This window comes from Chelonus insularis, unplaced genomic scaffold (genome assembly GCF_013357705.1).
Source record: "Chelonus insularis isolate UGA/USDA-ARS -01 unplaced genomic scaffold, ASM1335770v1 contig_3_pilon, whole genome shotgun sequence".
NCBI classification, from domain to species: domain Eukaryota; kingdom Metazoa; phylum Arthropoda; class Insecta; order Hymenoptera; family Braconidae; genus Chelonus; species Chelonus insularis.
In genome coordinates, this window is record NW_023276556.1 from 1,819,550 (window position 1) to 1,838,945 (window position 19,396).

The 19,396-nt window shown below is 33.9% G+C and overlaps 3 protein-coding genes and 2 long non-coding RNA genes across 11 annotated transcripts in view; all 5 read left to right on the forward strand.

Moving 5' to 3' along the window:
* Positions 1 to 961: 961 nt before the first annotated feature.
* Positions 962 to 2,032, forward strand: SIFa (SIFamide). Its single transcript, XM_035085706.1, has 3 exons — positions 962 to 1,054; positions 1,466 to 1,621; positions 1,812 to 2,032. Exons 2-3 carry the CDS (start codon positions 1,492 to 1,494, stop codon positions 1,901 to 1,903), a joined length of 222 nt encoding a protein of 73 aa, XP_034941597.1. The 5' UTR covers positions 962 to 1,054; positions 1,466 to 1,491; the 3' UTR covers positions 1,904 to 2,032.
* A 699-nt stretch (positions 2,033 to 2,731) lies between these two features.
* Positions 2,732 to 4,333, forward strand: ETH (Ecdysis triggering hormone). Of its 2 annotated transcripts, none has more exons than XM_035085704.1 (6): positions 2,732 to 2,749; positions 3,300 to 3,362; positions 3,460 to 3,641; positions 3,732 to 3,828; positions 3,900 to 4,011; positions 4,103 to 4,333. In XM_035085704.1, exons 2-6 carry the CDS (start codon positions 3,320 to 3,322, stop codon positions 4,158 to 4,160), a joined length of 492 nt encoding a protein of 163 aa, XP_034941595.1. In that variant the 5' UTR covers positions 2,732 to 2,749; positions 3,300 to 3,319; the 3' UTR covers positions 4,161 to 4,333. The 2 variants fall into 2 exon arrangements, with proteins under 2 accessions (XP_034941595.1, XP_034941596.1); XM_035085705.1 differs by having other exon boundaries at positions 3,732 to 3,816.
* Positions 4,334 to 6,156: 1,823 nt separating this feature from the next.
* LOC118068504 (uncharacterized) lies at positions 6,157 to 8,420 on the forward strand. Its single transcript, XR_004690518.1, has 3 exons — positions 6,157 to 6,288; positions 6,350 to 6,622; positions 8,041 to 8,420. It is a non-coding gene; the product is annotated as an uncharacterized lncRNA (long non-coding RNA).
* A 1,684-nt stretch (positions 8,421 to 10,104) lies between these two features.
* On the forward strand, positions 10,105 to 16,955 carry LOC118068464 (uncharacterized). Its single transcript, XR_004690516.1, has 4 exons — positions 10,105 to 10,295; positions 12,545 to 12,761; positions 12,965 to 13,197; positions 16,164 to 16,955. It is a non-coding gene; the product is annotated as an uncharacterized lncRNA (long non-coding RNA).
* A 660-nt stretch (positions 16,956 to 17,615) lies between these two features.
* Positions 17,616 to 19,396, forward strand: part of Dll (Distal-less) — a 46,382-nt gene continuing 44,601 nt past the window's right edge. The window contains exon 1 of one of the 6 annotated variants that reach the window (XM_035085849.1): positions 17,616 to 19,371. In XM_035085849.1, coding sequence (XP_034941740.1) covers positions 18,897 to 19,371 — 475 coding nt within the window. In that variant the 5' untranslated portion in view covers positions 17,616 to 18,896. The remainder of the gene's footprint in view (positions 19,372 to 19,396) is intronic. The other 5 variants (XM_035085848.1, XM_035085847.1, XM_035085852.1 and 2 more) reach the window with 5 other exon arrangements.

The following is a 19,396-nucleotide window of genomic DNA, read 5'->3' on the forward strand; positions in this document are numbered from 1 at the left end:
TAATAAGTTACTTAAAACCCTTTTTGAATTCATAACATTTGATCTTTTCTGCTCATGGGAACATCATAGTTCACCGATAAGTTACTATCTAATGGGGAAGTTAAGATGTTGGTAATATTTTGTTTGTTGCAGCAGATATCAAAGAAAACTGAAAAACCTGTCTTCGTGCAAATGAAAATTGTACAACATATGATGTCCAAGATATGCTTTGAAACATAGGAGAAAGAATTTTCTTTCCAGTTATTGTCAAACTAGAAAAGTTGGAGAAGATTTCTTCTTTATCTCTGCTCGCTCAAATAAAAATCAATTATTTTACAAATATTTCAAATGCATTTAAAAATATTAACCACTTTATTTTTTATCAACGTCAATCATCTATAAATATTCATTTGCAATGTTTTTACAAGTCATTGTTACAAGATAATTGAGATTTTTGTAATGACAAATATCATCTCCAAGGTAAACATTTACAATTCTCTGATAAGTTATCCTCCCATAAAAACCAGAAACATTTATTTTAAATCTATATATTTTTATTTCTAAATGTGAACATAGAAAAAAATCCTCTAACTCTTTAAAGATAAAATGAGAGTGTACACAATTTATTCCATATTAATGAAAAAATTCCAGCCTCACAGTAAACCTTTAATCAGTCCTAGTGTATGATTTATCAAAAATTTGACCATCTTTTGATGGCAAACATATTTAAATTAATTCAATGAACTTTTTCATTAATAAGATTAGCTTATTTTAAACTAAAACATTTTATATAAATCAGAACTGCGATGGAGCGTTGAATAGGAACTTAATTTGTCTGGGAAAGCGGATGAATTTCCCACGTGGTATAGTTCCATTAAAAGAGAAGATAACTTCGTTCGTTCGGACTAGTATGGGGCATCACCCTGATTTCATTTATTTTCATCGAGTTATTAGACAAAATAATAACCACCACGCATGTATGGTAAGGACAAGTGTATAAAAAGCTCGGTGGATCTCTGGAAAGTATCACAGTGAGCTTGCGACTCAACCAAGAAACCTATCAAGAAGCCTACAGGTAAGTAAACACCTATTCACGATCTCTACAATAAATAATTTCAATTAATCTTTAATAATTAATATTAAATTGTCAAGTAATCGAACGACTTCATTATTGATAGTATTTTTTTTCAACATGTAAGTCTTCTAGATTACTTAGTCAATGTTTTTTTGATTTATGTTTTTCATTATTGATACCGCAGATGAAAGTAATGTTTGTTCTATTGTGTTTGACATTCTCATTTCTCTCAGCTTCTAAGCTTCTATAAAAGCTGAAAATTTTTGATGAAAATCCACATTGCCTTACAAACAGTTGAATTGTATTTTTCTATTGTCTGGTAGCTAGTTTATTTTAAAATTATTTTGTAAAAATAGTTCAACGAAGATTTTCAACATTTTCTGTGAATAACATATATATATTTTTTTCTAGTAAATCAACTTTACAAAATTTTCAAAATGATCTCAATCAGAATCATCCTCGTTGTTGCTGTCTTCACATTGGTTTATGCCATAACTGTCGAAGCAGCTTACAAAAAACCACCATTCAATGGAAGTATTTTTGGAAAACGATCTTATGCTGTTGCTGGTAGGAAAATTTTTTATTACAAATTTTCTAGATAAGAAATATAGCATTTATTAATTAAAATTTTTCATTTAATAAAATAGTTTAATAATCTCAGATATTGTAAATTGATTAATTATTGTATTAATATTATTTCAAATATTTTATTTATTAGAATAAAAAAATTAATTGACAACATTTAAATAAATTTTAGATTATGAAGCATTTGGTCGAGCCTTCAGTGCAATGTGCGAAACTGCTAGTGAAGCATGCAATGCTTGGCTTTTGCACCAAGAATCCAACTAAAGATTATCTGTCGACAACGTTTCTCTTTCTTACCAATTCACGATACAACATGAACAATCAATCCTCTTAGTTATCTATTTATGATAATTTTGCAATCGAACATTCACCTGTTGGCTTCAAGAAAATTACTCATTGCTTAAAATGTAATTAATTTTGTTGTATTTATTATTATTATTAAAAAAAATGTAATATCATTAAAAAAAAATAAAAAAAAAGCAGAAACAAAAAATATGTTTATTATTAATTACATTCCTTCAATTTAATTAGATAATTTTTACATTTTTTTAATTTAAACTTTTTTTTATGATAATATTTAAACGATAAAAAAGATTTAATTGAATAGAATAAATAATAATATCTAAATAATTTAATTATTTACATTCATCCTACTCATTTTCAAACATATGAATGGAATATTTATAACTACTTAAAAAACCAAAAAAGATGAGTTTATTTACTTCAAATACTCCAATAATGTTTATTTAATACTTTCAGAGTGAAACTATAAATGAGAACAATGTATTATCGATTTTAAAATAATGTATATATATTATACAAATAACTCATTTTTTAAAAAATTACTTTATTGTTTTATAATTTTTTAAATGTGATATCTTCATGAAAGTGTTACATTGAAATTGAAATAATCATCACGTTGAGCTTGTCTACCAGCATAGGGGTTAAATAAAACCTGCATTTTTTTAACAGAGCTAATTAAACATTTAGACTCCGTTATATCAAATTTATCGAAGGTGTATGGACTGAATAATTAACTATCAATTCGAATGAGTATAAAATGGACAATCGAAATTTAACGAGCACAATTGATTTCAACCAATAAACAAGGTAATTCCAATACTTTTGTAGTTAATTTTCGTACGATTTTTATTTATTTAATGTTTAAAGTAAGTGAGAAGAAATATTGTTAAATAATCATTCTTATAATCATACATTTTTATTATCTATGTCATTTTTATTTGCTGATCAAATTTCCTTTTTTTGGCACTAAGTAGATTTACATATCATAAAATGATATTTCGATAGACATCTGTTTAAAGATCACTTGAAATATTGTTATGATACTACTAAAATAATGCTATCGGTATATTTCAATTTTTAGTTTGCAAGAAACCTCCGAATCTACTGGAGATCTTCCATTTTTATAAAGTTTCATTAGTTTATAAATTTTCAAAAATTCTTCTCGATAGTCTTTTGGTGATAATTAGTATACTATTTAATCTTTAACGAAGTTAATTTCTTTCTTAAGACTTTTTTTTTTAATAGTTGAGTAAACTTATATAATATTCTTTCGTAAAAGTTGATTTTAAAAATTTTTTTATTATTCAAAATCTTTATTTTTACTCTGATTAATTTTTTGGTGTGATTTTTTATATAGCTAATTAATAAACATCAAAGATGGAAAAAATGTCTTTACACAAAAAGCATCAATTCTTTATTGGTGAGTATGAACCTAATTTTCTTTCAAAAAAATTCAAAACAAAAACGAATTTGTCACTAAAAAAAATTGTAACTAATTTTTCATGTTTTTGATTAAGTTGTTTATGTTATCGTACTCGCCACGAAATGGACCACCGTCGATGCTGATGAAGTACCGGCGTTTTTTCTAAAGATTGCTAAGAATATACCAAGAGTTGGGCGCAGTGGAAGGTCCGAGGATTTTTTCCTCAAGCCTTCGAGGAATATTCCGAGGGTCACTAGAGGAGATGAAAACTTTTCAGTAAGTATTTCAATTCATCAAAAATAAATTTAATTAAATTCAGAAACAAATAGATGTTATAAGCATATTATAATAATTTCTTCATTGCAGACCAACGACTTGATAATGTCTTATGCGAATGAAAGAAATAATCAGGAGCTCAACAAAAGGATGATAAATTATCCAGCTCCAGGAAGTACGGCATTAAGTAATAGAAAAAAAATATATATATATGTTTTACTTAGCACAAATTAAAATATCTATTTCTTTTAATATCAGATCTAGATTCTATGTCTTGGGAACATTTTCCACTTGCCATTGAAGGACCACCTGAACTTTGGCGTACTCTTGCTTCCTATGCTAACGATAAATATGGACCTTCGTCGGATGAGTTTGTATCTTATATTAAATTAATAATCCTGTGAATTAATATTTATTTTATCTACAATTAATTCATGTATTTATAAATATATTTTTTATAGCATCGACAATGAAGTTTGGCAACGAAACAAACGTAAGAATGATAACAAACCATCATAATCATCATTAACCATTTTTCAAGAAGTAAAAATAAGAAGCTAGAGAAAAATTTTACAAAATTATACATCGATATTTGTAACCGGGGATGTGTTAATTGGGTGAAGGGAAAATAATTGAAAAATGTATTAGTAGTTTAATAGAAAGCAAAAATAAATTGTGGTTTTACAATTCAGTACATTATTGTTGATTATTTGAAAGCAAAATTACAAAATAAAAGAATGATACACGGAAATGGTGTTGGAGTTTGAATAAGTGTTATTTCCGCGAATTTATGATTGTTAAGTTGAGGTAACAAGATCAAAATCGATTGAAGGCGTTGACTTGAGTAGATTTGTCGATGATTGTTGAATAGTTTTCTCGATGATCATAAGCTTAGCTTCGAGAGCAGGATAAAAATTTAAGATCAATTGACGTCCAGCGGCTTCTGGCACTCTGTACTTATCTAGAGAGCGGCGTGTGATCGAATTGAAAATTTTACATCTCTAGGTGTGAAACTCGACGAGGTTCGCACGAAGTTGGAATAGAGGAAGGGACCCTCGGGTCGTCACGGCCGAGATATGTAAGGTTTCTCGTCAATTGCGCGGTGAGAAAGGTACAAAGGAGAGGAAATTTCACAATAATTTATGTTCAACTTGTTATGATATTAGAGATGTAATTCCTTTTACAAAAATTTTTATTTAAACCAATTGATGATGAAAATGTTAATTTCTGTATTTAAATTTTATCATTTCAAATTAACTAGGAATTCTTTTTTATCGATATAATGAAAACTTACCGACTGCTAATTACGTGCTGTTGAACGCGCTATAAAAAAGAGGGCGTGACGATGTCAAACTAACGCCTGCACAAGCAAGCGTGCGCGATTCCCTTGTTTTTCCCGGTTCGGTTCTCTCTCGTAACAATAAATTGTTGTAATTACAATAATTCTGGCTCTCGAAGCGATACTTTGTGTTTACCTCGTCTTCTCGTGGCCGACCAGTAATTTCGATTCATCCTTGCGGTAAAGTGAGGACGGTTTGCTCTCGTGCCACGTTGACCCAAATACTTATCATCTTAATATAATACTAGCCATTGTATTGTCCTAAAGCTAAATAAGAAAAAGATTTTTCATGAGTTCCTTGAATAAATGATATTCATAATCGTTTATGTCTTCGAGCTAAGTATGAAAATAATTATTTTTTTATTTAAATTTTTCTTATTTTTTTCTAGAAACGATCAATGATTCAATATTGCTAACGACGCTTCTATTGCGTTTTAGCAGTTAAGATGGAAAAGATTTCCTAAACTTACAATTTTATTATTCAAAAGGAAATTATAAGTTATGTAAGATTAAAAACTAATATCTTGAATGTGAATTTCCGTATTAATGGTATTTTTATTAACGAGATTAGCAGTCTGAAAAAAAATCAAATTGATAGGTAGATGATTTTCTTCAGACATTGACAAAGTACTTGGTAGAAGAGTTGATGGAAATGTGTGATCAAAAAGAAACACACGTTTACTATTCTACATTGAGTTCTCTTATGATCTCTGATACATATCTCTTTGAATAAAGGTTCAGAAAACTCTTCAACTCAAACTCATTCTCGTGGCTTAGCTTTCCAATACAACGAAAAAAAGAAAGAAATTTGTAAAGGGGAAACCTTGTTATAAGCAGGTACTTAATTTTCATATATATTTATAAATAAGCGACTTTAAAATATTAAAAGCAGTTTATTTTAAAAAGCCTTGATAAACAAATTATTATGCTTCAATGCAATCGTGATTTTTATATAAACATTAATTCACTCATACTTGTCTCAAATTGTAGCATAAAAAATAAGTCTCATTAATTTACGTAAAATTCAAAAATGATTTTACCTTTTATAAATTTCTCATCCTACTTATATTAACCAGTAGAAATTACTTTTTCCAACTACATGACCGTTTTTCAGGTTCTCTATCAAGAAATGTTGAATTAAAAGGAGTAAAACATTAATGATGAGTGAACTTAACTGCTTTAATCAGTGTTCAAATGCGGTAACTTTCCGATTATAAATTTGAAAACCAAGAAATTCTGTGGGATTCTAACTGATTTGTTTCATAAGATTAAGCATTTGAGCCTATAAAGGATACAATATTTATAACGGTAATTGAATTTAAATAAATAATGTATGAAAAAAGATTATTAGTACATAAATATATTACAGATAATCTGCTCATTTGGGAAGAATCAAAGATCCTGTAGCATGTTCAGGAGGTGAAATAGGTTGTCACAGAGGGCTGAAGAGCGAGTGGTTGATACTGAACGGTGTATCGCGCACCCAACGAGCGTATATAATCACATAATGTGGTTATCATGCCAATTGCGTAAATATTTGAGGCAATTTGTGGCATGCAACCGGTCGGATGCTACTTCAACCAAGTGATGAAAGTGCGATTGAGTCTATGATCGACTGCACATCATTTCTGCTAACTTGTTGGTAGGTTTATTCGGCTCATTAACACTTTCTTCATATTTTCTATTGATATACTTCTAAATTTATCCATATATTGATATAATATGTCAATTAAATAATCTATTTCTCATTAAAATTAATTTCTTAATAGCCAAGCCATGAATGAAAGATGACAAAGAGCATGAAATTTTAGTTAGCAGTCGATCAAATGATCGTGAGTGGTACAAATGAGGTTAGCGTGTGAATGGCTGCGTAGAAAAGAAGGTGGAGAGGGTGTAAAAAGAGGAAGATGTAAAAAAGCTGAATAAGACACCTAACAGAAGCTATAGCGCAACGTCATGCAGAGTAATGACGAAGAACTCCTCTAAGAGATGCCACTTTTCTTTCTTTCTCTATTCCTCATCACTTTTGATGGAGAAAAAAAATTATTCTCCCATCTTAGTGAGTATATGTGGGAAGTTTAGGCGCCAATCCCGCCTGCAGGATCCACTATACCATGACTCTTAGTTCATATCTTGTACTCGATGACTTCATTAATAATGACGGCACTTTTTTCTCACTTTTTCGGCTAAGAAACACTATGTTAAATATAGTGGGAAAAATGTTTTTAATCGTCAATTTATCGTATTTTCATTCTGCATAATTTATTATAGGATACAAATGAAATATTAGTGATAAAAAATTTTTATGTTGAACCTTTGGTAATAAAGGCGGACATTAATGAGGCTATCGAATTTATTCCGCTTGTAATGTTTAAGGTAACGATACGATCAGATTATTTTATATTTTACTTAAATAGAAGCAGGTCACGCCTAGAAGAAATAAAGCGTCACCTTCAAACCTAGAAGTTGAAGTTAAATCAAAGGAATATATATATGTGTTATACAAGTAGTTGACAAGTTTATTTTACTTTGAAGAACTTGTGCGACTAGATTTCAAGTTTCGTCACAGGGGTTGGGTGAAAGGGTATATTATATCTATACCTTTTATTTCTACTGAACATAAACAACCCCCCACGAAGACAACACAAGATACCACGCGGTAGGGTGCTAAATGAAATTAGTACGGCGTTTAGTCAGTTTAGGTATGCCATTCGACTGGCCCTTTTTCGAGATTATAAATTATTTCAGCATGACTTGCAATGTTACAGAAATATTTTATGGGTGAAAAATTTAGCACTCGATCCTGCCGTTTTTGAAACCCTTTTGGTCAATCTTTCGTGTTAAAAGTGGAATAAAATAAAAAATGATTAATGATGACTAATGACAATAGTTTTTTCAAAATCTTTTAATAGAAAAAAAACTTGATTGTCAACATCCTGCAATCTCAATCTTATTGGAAACAGTAAAAAACTTGTAGCAATAAATTAAATATTTTTATATAATGATTTCTTTAGAATAAAGTTAGAAATCCGTAGATAATTTTTATTTCTACTTTTATAGGATGGGAGTGGCACATGAGTCAAAAAGGATGTATAGATATGGACTGACAGGAGGTTGCAGAAGATGAGCAGGAAGAGAAAGAGCAATGGAATAAAAAAGGGTCGAATAGGCGTGAAGCCGTGGCGCCCGGCGTTCAAAAGGATAAAGGGGTCTAGTGATTTTTGGAAAAGAAGTGAGGATATATTGTTCTTTTAGTCTTAAAGGGTCCGTGAAAATGTAACACGCTCATCACCAGAAGGACAATGACTCTTGGCGCTAGAAAACAGGGTGACCAAGAAATTTTACATTTTTCCCAAGTTAATCCGTGAACAGGTAAATTTCAGCTTCAGGTTACTATTTGTAATGTTGACCTTTCGAATTACTTTTTTGATATCCGTGACTAATTGTCAAGAGCAATTCTTTGTGTTTCACAGCTGCACATACAAATATAGACTAATCTGCATTGTTTATTATAAACAATACAAAAGATGTTTTGCCATCAACAAAATCAATAGTAATAATTATTAAAGGATTAATTTTTTATTAGATTAATATTTTAAAGTGAACATTATTAACTGTATCTGAAAAAAGAAGAATTCCATTTATCATCAATATTAAGTATTTTTTTTTCAATAGAAAAAAGAGATTAAAGCATCATGAAAAGAATTGTCAGCTTGAATAATGACCGGAAGAAGAGTATTACATGTATATATTGAGTAAAGTTCATCAAGAAGAAAAAAAGTATAGGATAGAACTAGTCAGGGGGTCCATTTGAGTTGTAGAGTGGAGTGTATCATCGGCTCTAAAGCCTCGGAAGCAATTATAACAACCCGCGGCACACGGTCTTTGTCTCGCGGTACCTGTCGGCTTGTTTCACAAACGAGGTTAGATGCGGGGGACTACAAAGGGTCGTCTTCCTCTCACCGCTTAAACCGTCTTCTTCCTTCCCGTGCACTCATCTAGACTTGATGCCAACCTTTTGCCTCTTTTACCTTCTTTTCTATCTCATTTCTTTTCCTAGTAACATCTTCGTCGTACAAATATGAACTCGTGTGGTCTAAAGCGGGATCGTTGTGTTTTTTGCATCAAATATTTACACATTTTTATTGGGTGCTAAAGCCATTCGTAGCGCCATCGGTCTTTGGGATCGGTCGTTGGATGCGCTCGTTAGTCCAACTTTAACCAACTTTATTGTACCTTATCTTTTTATGCTTTATTTTATTGTACTTATCTTTATTCTTTAATTAATAATGCATAACACATAAAATAATATTTAAAAAAGGAATAAATTCTAAAATCTAAAGGAAACCAGTAGAAATATATTTTTTTATTTAAAAATTTTATGTATTTTTTAAATATTAAATTCTTTTTTTCTTCACAGATTTCTGAGATATCTTGATGCATTCGTGCCACGAATCGCGTGATCTGCAGATTCTACCGAGAGTCAATTCGCTGAAAAAGACAGGGAAGAGACAGAGCGTCATATATACCCATACTTGTATAGACAAAGAATGATGAAATGCTGAGAGGGAGAGAAAATACAGAGTAAATGAAAGAGAAAGAAAGAAAGAAGAAAAGAGGCTGAGAGGTTACTGTAAGAAATAAAGGAAAGAATGCCGGAGGTGCACTGTAGCCCTTCGAAATCCGGGACACGCGAGCCTGCCGGGAAATTGTTGACTACCAGAGACTGCGTTCCTTCCTCTTAATATTTATTCAAACAAGATATAGCCCACTGATAATTTCATAAAATTTACAATTTATTTCTTTCACCTTCTACACACGAAACACATTTTTTTTTTTAGTCTAATAATTGCTACATAAAACAAAAGTTGAATATATTTTTTATTTGCCAACTTTTGTTGCTTCTTAGAATATCATTACCATAAAATTACTCTAATACTAACAAATATTTTCTAAAGATTTTTTAATACAACTTTTGAATTACATACATTGAAGAATACGTTATAAATTAATAATTATTTTCTAGAACTAAAAAATTCATTTGTTGTATGATTGCCTTGCAGGCTATTTACTAACACACAAGTTGCTATTTTTTCATTCACAATCGTAGGCTGATGTCTATCCTGTAACTTTCTTCTTCCAGATAGAAGTCAATGCCAGGAGAAGACGAAGAATAAGAAGAGGAACTGGCGCCGCATGCGGCAGCCTCAAAGGGATCCTCCACACGCCCATCTGTCTCCGCTCCGCCCCAATGCTCGCACACCGTATACATCATACATGGTACTGAGTAGAGAAGACGAGAGACACAGAGTTAGGTGAGCTTACATACTAACTTACTCACATGTCTACATTGCACACTCTATACCATCAACCCCTCGAGCTGCTGCTATTCAGCTACAACACGTTCGATACGACGTCGGTGTACGTCACGTTACACGATTCAACGGTGCGTTCAGGGATGTTAGTTGGGGTGCGAAGTAAGGGAAAGACCATGTATTATAACCACGTGATGAGGTCACTGCAACTTCAAGTAGAGCGAATATTTATATTTGCTGATTGTAGGTTTCATGTCTACAGTTGTTGTCTATATTGTTGTCTGTATTATTCCAGCATTGACTTGGTCGGTAAAGTAACTGAATAAATATTAATCTTCATAATGCACGTAAGTTTATAGTTGCAATTAACTTGTTAATAAATATTGCAGACGATGTCTTCATTGTTTCATTCAATCGAAGGAACAATCTAATTAAAATTAACCAAGCCACATCACACTTGACAGATAATTAATCGATTTTTAAGTGACCAATTGCCACTGTTGGCTTCTAGAATGAGTCTATTAGAGCAGAGTGATGATGGAAATTTTGCACAATCATGCTTGGTGTGCCCTGACTTGCTAGAATACTTCAAGTGTGAAAGAATTAGAGAGTTAGGATTTTATCATCATGTTCACCAAGGATATAGAGTGTTAGGTTCATCCCACGAATAGGTTTTAAAAGAACATGCGGGACCCTTGAGGTGTTGCATTAACTTGCACAGTCTTTCTTTTACTTATGACTCACTTAGCTAGAATGAACACCAGTACAGGTATTTAGCCGCTTGACTAATGAACCTGCAGATGAGTCGATTTTTAGATGCTATCTCATTTCCCTTTTCCTCACACTTCTTTGAGTAGGAAAGGTCAACTTGTGTAAATAAAAATGGGAAAATTCTCTTTTATTTAAATATTTTCTTTTATTCTTTAAATTTCAATTAAGTGGATGATTTAATGCAAAATAAATTTTTTATTAAGAAAAAGAATCTCAGTTTAAATCATTAATGAACCTATTAAGCCAACAGGGATTCTTTTTAGCAAATAAACAATTCAATTTCTCCTTAATTTTTTATCAACATGAATTTTTAATTTTTTTGACTTTAATTCACTCCCTTGCATCTTGACTGATTGGCTTGTAACTAATGAGCCATCAGGTCAGTACTAATTGCTTAGAGAGTAACATTCGCCCGCAAAAACCAGGTAAAACACACACAGGCTGACCCCTTATGACTTGCCAAAGATCACAGAGTCTAGTGGACCGCTTCCTGGCCGCGACCTTCCGTCCGACCTTCCCGATCCTCCTCACTGATTTCTACTTTTCTTTTTCCCTCTCATCGAGTTCTCGCTCGACTCTTTACTGAACCTTTCCACTCTGACTCTCGGGAGTCTTATACTTCGTCCCTTTGTTCCTCGCGCTTTGCCCCGGGGGGCTGGCTCTTCTCACGAAAGCCTTTTTTTCTTATTTTTCTATTTCCAACCCTATTACTAGAGTTTTTTCTTCTCGCACTCCATATTCGTCTATCTAAATTTCTTTGTTTGATTACCATCGATCAAAAGATCCGAATTGGTTTCGACATCAAGTACAGAGAAATAAAAAAAAATATCAAAATTTATTCTGGATCATGGTCAGAAGTTATAAATTTATAGTCTATTCTGAATTTTATGAATTGTATCTTTATTATTCTTTATATTTTTTTTTTTCTGTTTAAGCAAATAGAAGCTTCAAGAGAAGCTTATTAGAGCTCTACAGAAGTATAGAACAATAATGTATGTATAAATGCAGACGAACAGTTTACATAAGAGATAAATAGATGTCGATTTATAAATAAAAAAAAGAATAGATAATAACAAGAATCGAACTTATATTGAAATATTACATGCTTGAAGTATTCTTTATATAGTTCCTAAAAAATTTTTCAATTAATGGAAAAGTTCTTAGTTTTGCTTAAGAGCAATAATTTAAAAATCTGGTTTTTGATCTAAGTTTTATTTTTGTCTCCAATCTTTATCTTTAAATAATTTTTAATTGAAATTAAATTAAAATTATGTTTCTTCGGTAGTTAAAATTTTATTGTTTACTCAATATCATTAAAAATTAAGCTACTTTTATTATGCTATTATCCTTTTTTTTTTTTAATTGAGTAATTTTGAAAAAAAAGTTTGAAGACTGTCTATAAAGTCTAGACTTCTGCATGAAAATAAAATTCTATGCATCAGTTTTTACAACGTTTTAAAAATGCCAAAATTTTACAGAACCAGCAATAAACGGTGCCTACGGCATATTTCAACGTTGAGGTTCCAGCAGTGGTAAAATAAAAGCGCGAAAGGACCAAAAAGCCAGGAGAGGGTGTATCCATACACGTGTATACTTTAGCTGTGCTCCCTGAGGCAAGAGTGAATTCGTTGGTCCCAAACTCTAAGAAATCCCTTTGGCACTGGATGGAGCCAAGGACCACAAGGGCCGATTACGGTATGTAGACTGTCTCAGCATCCTACAAAATAAGAATTGCTAAACCAAAGTCCAGGTCACTGCTTGAGATTAATCCATTTAGTTTGCATTCTATCACGAAACGCTCTCAATATGAAAATTGGAGCCAAAGGATCATTTTTGTTATAGTCGGTTTTTGGTAAAAATCCTTTAGTTTTTTTAATATTTTATTTTTCTGCTTTCAGTATAAAAAATATTCGTTTGGCCAAAAAGTTAAGAGTGGCGTGACAGCCGAAGGCTGACAGGCAGATGCATAGCAACGAGTTGACATCGCACGCTGCGGGCTAGCGTGGGTCGTATGGGTTATTCTTTCTCTTCTTCACCACGCACGAACCCACTGGATAGAACTCACGCACGTCCATCCGTGTTTGCAGCACGCACATAGGGAACCATCTCCCTTTCTTTTCTCTCTTTTCATGTAGGTAGATACATATGTACTTATTTATGTATTTTATATGTTACATGTATTTATACATACGTACATATGTGAGCATTTCACTCGGATAAGAACGCGAGTCCGTGGGACGCGCGCGCGTGGACACACCCGGCGGCAGAAACTCGCGCGCCGTCGTGTTCGTCGGCTTCTGGCCATGCATTCGACGGCATGGAATAGTAATGAGGGACAGAGATATAAGGCGGGTCTCGTATTGCTGCGGGAACGTCGAGGACGTCGGCGCATCGTCACGCGAGAACGCTGCCAGCTGACGTTCTCGCTCTTTTTTCTACTGTGGCTAGAGTCCGACTACACGGTACGCGTCCAAACCTCCACCTTACTGCCATATAATACTCATTACACTACTGAATGTACATACATATGTACGACCACCACTTCGATATGATGGATTTGAGAGAAAGGGGTAACTCCCTAGAGAATGATAGGGTTTATCGGGGGTTATTCGATATGGTGTGATAGACGAGTGGTTGAAAAATGAAAAATTTTCCATGACGTATTGATATATCATGATTAAATTTACTTTAATCTTTTTCCCGCTAGTATATTAATACTCGTATGTAAAATAGTTGGAAAATTTTTTTTATTTAAATTATTTTATATATTACAAGAGTACATTTTAAAGAACAATAACGATCCTTGATCATGATGAACATAATTATTTTTTACGATATGATAACTTTAATTAACTGACGATTCATAATTAGATCGACAATTATATAATTAGTAAAAAATAAATTCAAACTTGTTCAGCTGAAGATTAACAAAATAATTAATTTTCTTTCATATCATTTTCCATTTTGATGATAGGTTGATTATATACATTCTGACCATCATTACAGGATGATTAATATATATCATAAAAAATAATCATTTAATGTCGTCAATATTGATTTCTGTGTATATAATATTAATGTATGATAAAATCACAAAAAGTGGGTCATTGGTTCTTATGTTGTTTAATTTTTTTTTTTTTTTTTGAAAAAGTATTTTTTTATACATTTGTTTTCATCATAGTGTGTAAGAATGGTAGTACATGTTGTGAAGCTTCCGTTAAAAAGAGGTGAGAGTAGCAAGTTAAACCTGTGGGAAAAAATAAGCAAAACTGAAAATGGTAATTACGAGGGTGAAAAGTCGTCGTTTGAGGTGATCGTTGGTAGCGAAACAAAAGCTAAAGTTAAAACAGAACGTCAAAAAGTGATGAGCTAAGGGCGGAAGGATGCAACTGTAAAGGGTGTGGCCGCCCCTGTCTGTAGATATAGAAGCCACATCGACCCTTGGTCGGATCAAAGAGCGCAAATACCGCCGGATGTTGGCCTTCTTTTCTTTGATTCTTATTATTGAACTTTACTAACAACAAATTGTCTTAACCAATTTTATTATTGGCTTTTATGTGTTTTCAATCTTTTCATCTGATAGAAAACATCAATACAATAAACATTCATAAAAAGATTTATTATTTTCAAAAAAAATAAATATGAAGATCAGCTAATTGAACTTCCTGGATTTATTGTTGATAAGTAAAAAGCTTGAAAATGTGGGAATATATGAAAACGGAAGTTTCGAAGGAATTTCATCGTTTTACCCAATTTTGATAAAAACCTTGGATAACTTCAATGACTTTTTGAGTGTCCATGAGACAGTCAATTATATTTTTACAAAAAAAAAAGTAGTGTCACTCTTGCGTCAACTCCACCCCATACTCTATTAAAGCTATGTAGGAAAGGGAGTCCAGGTTGATCGCACACCAGTCAGCTAAATATAGGAAACACTTTTGACTTTAAGAACACCGCGATAGTACATTCAGGGAACGTGGTCAAATGAATCGTTTGCTGGCGACGCCCACCCATATTCGTCCTGGCTTTTACTGCTCGGCAGTAAACTACAAAAATTATGATTCAAGCTCTTGTCAATGCTTCAGGCGATGGGCAAAAACTCAAGCTCAATAGTCCTTCTAAAATACTCCATTAATTATTTCAGTTGATGTGCAATACATTATTTTTTATTTTTATTGTTTATTTCAGCTTACGACCATATTTCAATCAATAATGTTTATCAATTGGTGTTGAAAATTAATTTTTAGAATTTTACAAATGGACCTATTATTTTTTAGAGTCTATTATTTTTTATTTATACTAGCATGTTTCTTTGCCAGATCATAAAATACATTTATTCAATTAACGTTAGAATTATTCATTCAAATGTCAATAAATTGTTATTTATGATAGTTCATTCAATAAGACATTTTTCAATTTTATTAATAACAAAATATATTTTCAATTTTTTTATTATAATTTATTTAATTGTAATTATATTGATGCAGGAAAATTTTTTAGAATCAATGTATTGCAAAAAAAATGGTTAAAAAAGTAAATTGATGAGCATTCTTAAGATAGATCATTGATAGCTTCTGCTTGAATCAACATGAACATCAGTTCAGTTCTAATTAAATAGCATTTTATTTAACACACTTCCCTGCACTCTAGATTGCAGCTATTTGCCTCAATTATGTAATTCACCATACACAAACGACTGCGGTGGTGAAGAAGAGTGTATTATGGTATGGTGGCATACTGAACAGCAGAAGGATGATGTTGATGGTGGTTTTGACGTCAAAATAGAAGTACAATCATTGCTGTAGTCGTTGATGACACGTGTTTGCTGGGCAACCCTCGTACAATTAGACATTCTGATGTAATTTTGTGTAGCGTGTAAGATTTTTAGTTACCCTTTAGTAAGTCAATGTCAGGGGTTACTTGAAGTCATATCTAAAGAAAGGGTTTAACCTTTATATTTCTGTCAATAAAAATTCTAATATAAAATTAGCAATGTCATATAATAAAAAATAGTGATGGATAATACCCACTATTTTTATATTATATGCTTTTGAGAAAGTGCTGTGGGGAGAGAATAACATATTTTATCTTTTACAGATAGTGTCTTCATGAGGAGGAAGAGAAAAAGGCAGTGGCAATGACGATGTCGTGATCCGTTGCTCGATCGAATGTCTCTTAGAAGGATGCGTGAGTGCTTGGAGGCTAATGCGGGTCTAGTCGTCACTTCCGGTTCTCACGAGAAGTCCCGAGTGCCTCTAGCTAGGAGTGAAGGTACACGCTCATGTACAACTAATAATAGCGAGTGGGTTGAAGAGATAGTCGACTAGCTGGTGTGTGGTAGCAGCAGAGTATGTAAGACCAAGGAAAAAGACTAGAGGATTGGTCGATGATGAGGAGGAGGTGAAGTAGAGAGTGTAAATTGCCTAGCGGCTTGATCAACCATCAGATAAGGTTCTAGAGTCAACAAGTTGTCTTTTCTACAGCAAAGATTGACCAAGCATGATGTGACTGTCGACCTAATTGCTCCAACTGCGTCAACACACTGTACACAAGGAAAGTCTGCCAAGCGCTTTAAAGTACAGGTGAACAAGTTTTGCACAAGGACACTTTTGACAAAGATGTCAAGGTTAGCACTTGGTCACACTAGTCCTCTGGGCAAACATTTAAGATGCAGGTTTTGTTGTTGCAAGATTCCAGAGATAACACACGATTCAAACAGTTCAGCAAGGTGATATGCAGGTTTATAAAAGCTGATGCAGCATTGGGGAAAATATTGCCCCCGATTAGTCTACTTATAGATTAATCTTCAAGAGTTTTCGTCTCAAGAGTTCTCAGCGAAATCCTTCACTGATCTGTGTAAACACGTGAGACAAGAAAGTTGGTAGAAAAGATCGAAACCTTCAACCTTTAAAGGCGTGGTTCTGAACTCTCACGTTAAACTAGATCCACGACTATTGATTTTTTTTTTGTTAAAAAAAATCTGTAATTTTATCTACTATCATTTGCTACAACATACAGTAGTATGAATGGTACAGAGTTGAATATTGTTGTCATGTTTGTTATCTCGAGGATTATTCGACCTTCTGTAATCATTATAGACTTTAAATCTCAGATGCAATAACTACAGGTTCCATTCAACTTCCGGAGCAATATTTCAGGATAAGTTTAACATTGTGAAGGAATTGTTATTTTGGAGTTGGCAGCAGTAGAATGAGGAATTGGAGCTTGAAAGTGCGCAAGTTTAAAATTTCCCAGTTTTCCCTCAGAAACATACTCATCGTAGAATATCCTCGGTGATGCGTGAGGACGCGTGTGACGAACGGAGTTGGGATCCAGGTAGGCGAGCACACTTCTTGGCAAGTCTGAAGTTGAAACGTGGGCATAGTCAATACAAACTACGCCTTCAGGACACCATAATGGCCTCCGCAACTCCAATCACCTTCGTGGACGTCACGAGCAGCCTGGTGGGGTAACACAGTTTTATCCAATCTTCATTGTGCTGGTCGAGCCAGTAGGTGGGGTTGACAGTGGCTCCGCGTCGTGGCGAATGTCACAAACAGTCGAGCTAACTCAGGGAGAGGCTCGAGCTTCATTATGTATCATTATACCGGTCCGCGCCGCGCGGTGTGCACTGCAGTTACTGGTATAGACGCGCGTGTGTGGTTCCGTATCCTGCCTTCCCTCTAAACGTTACGACGTGCTTGAACGAAACCGCGAACACGCCGTTTATATTCTTTCCTTCTTTTTCTTCTTATTCTTGGTGTCATTGAAAGGGTGGAAAATTTCGTGTCGCAAAGATTCAACGGATACATCTCGATTTACTATCAAGTTGATAAGAGTGTAGTTATTGGTGAGTCTGTGGATATCATACCAGTTCAGTGGACGTAAGGTGTTAAAAATTATAACTGAACTGGTCTATAAAAAACACTGTCATCACATCAATTGGAAAATATGCTCGCTAATAAAATTGGAGCGTAATTGCTTTTGTGATCACACTTGAGGTTGACCGACGGGCAATTAGCACAAATGGTTGGGACGTGAATGATAGTTATTATTTTCCGTGGATCTTTGACGAACGGTCTTTGGTCTTGTTGATCATAACCAACTATCACTTTGGATTTTGGAGCCAGTGATCAAGTGATTTCAACATTTAGTGTGCTATTTTCTTTAACTCACTTGAGTTTTAATTAATATCATGTCGACATTTTTACATAGTGCCATTCAGACTGGTACCTGGACAAAAAGCTGACCTATCATATTAAACACACTGTACACTAGCTATCATACTACTGAAGATTATTGAATTAAGTGTACGCAGTTTTGGGATTCATTGACAAAACACGACGTACACTAGATACATTGAAATAAATTTATTGCGTGTGAAATAATAAACGTGTTTATCACATATTCCAATAATCCTTTCATTAGTGCGCGAGTGTTGCAAGTGTCTAGTGACATGAACATCCATCAGTGAATTACCCTGAGGAATATTAAGTAACAAAGTAATTCAACTAATTGACAAGAAAAGTGATTGAGTGTAAAAATAGTTAAAGAACCCTTGATATGTCATTATCATAATCTACAACAAGGAGTAAAATTATTTAAATCTTTTACGTAGTGTCAGCCGACGCGAGAGCATCGGCAAGCCCCAAGATTCGGGCTCCGTGCGGCTTTCGAGTCGCGGCGACGTCGGCAAGTGCCGTGTTCGACGTCGACGTCGCGATAAAGGTGGATCGTCCAGGCAGCACGACGACGCTCAATTTTACGGATCTGGGGAGCCCCTTCGGGGCGGGCGACCCCTGTCCGTCTAGCACCCCGACCCCGAACAGCATGTCGGGTGGTCCTGCGACGGGAACCGGTGCTGGCAGTGGTTCCGCCGGTGCTGGTGGAGGTTCTGACATGGATCAACATCTTCACCATGGAGGATTGGGCTCAGTAACACCTGGACCACCTGGTAATGGTGGTGACAGCGCATCTAGCACACCAGTATCTCAATCAGGAAAAAGTGCATTCATCGAATTACAACACAACAATCTTTATAATCCTGCAGGCTTAAGATATTCTGGTGGACATAATGTCCCAGGAAGTCATCAATTTTCACACCAAGTCAGCTCTTTGGGTCATCAAAGTTCTGGCCCAGGTAGTGGTAATCAACAACATGCAGACGCTGGTTTTCCAAGTCCGCGATCAGCTCTTGCCGGTTATCCGTTCGCGCCAATGCATCAACACAATGCCTATGGATATCATATTGGATCATACGCACCACAATGTCCCTCGCCGCCCAAGGACGGTGAGTACCCCAACTGTATGTATTCCAACTTTTCTACTTT

Coding starts and splice junctions, on each gene's coding strand:
- SIFa (XM_035085706.1), top strand. CDS start 1,492: ATGATCTCAATCAGAATCATCCTCGTTGTTGCTGTCTTCACATTGGTT. Junction 1,622..1,811: donor ACGATCTTATGCTGTTGCTG/GTAGGAAAATTT, acceptor AATAAATTTTAG/ATTATGAAGCATTTGGTCGA.
- ETH (XM_035085704.1), top strand. CDS start 3,320: ATGGAAAAAATGTCTTTACACAAAAAGCATCAATTCTTTATTG. Junction 3,642..3,731: donor GAGGAGATGAAAACTTTTCA/GTAAGTATTTCA, acceptor TCTTCATTGCAG/ACCAACGACTTGATAATGTC. Junction 3,829..3,899: donor TCCAGGAAGTACGGCATTAA/GTAATAGAAAAA, acceptor TTTTAATATCAG/ATCTAGATTCTATGTCTTGG.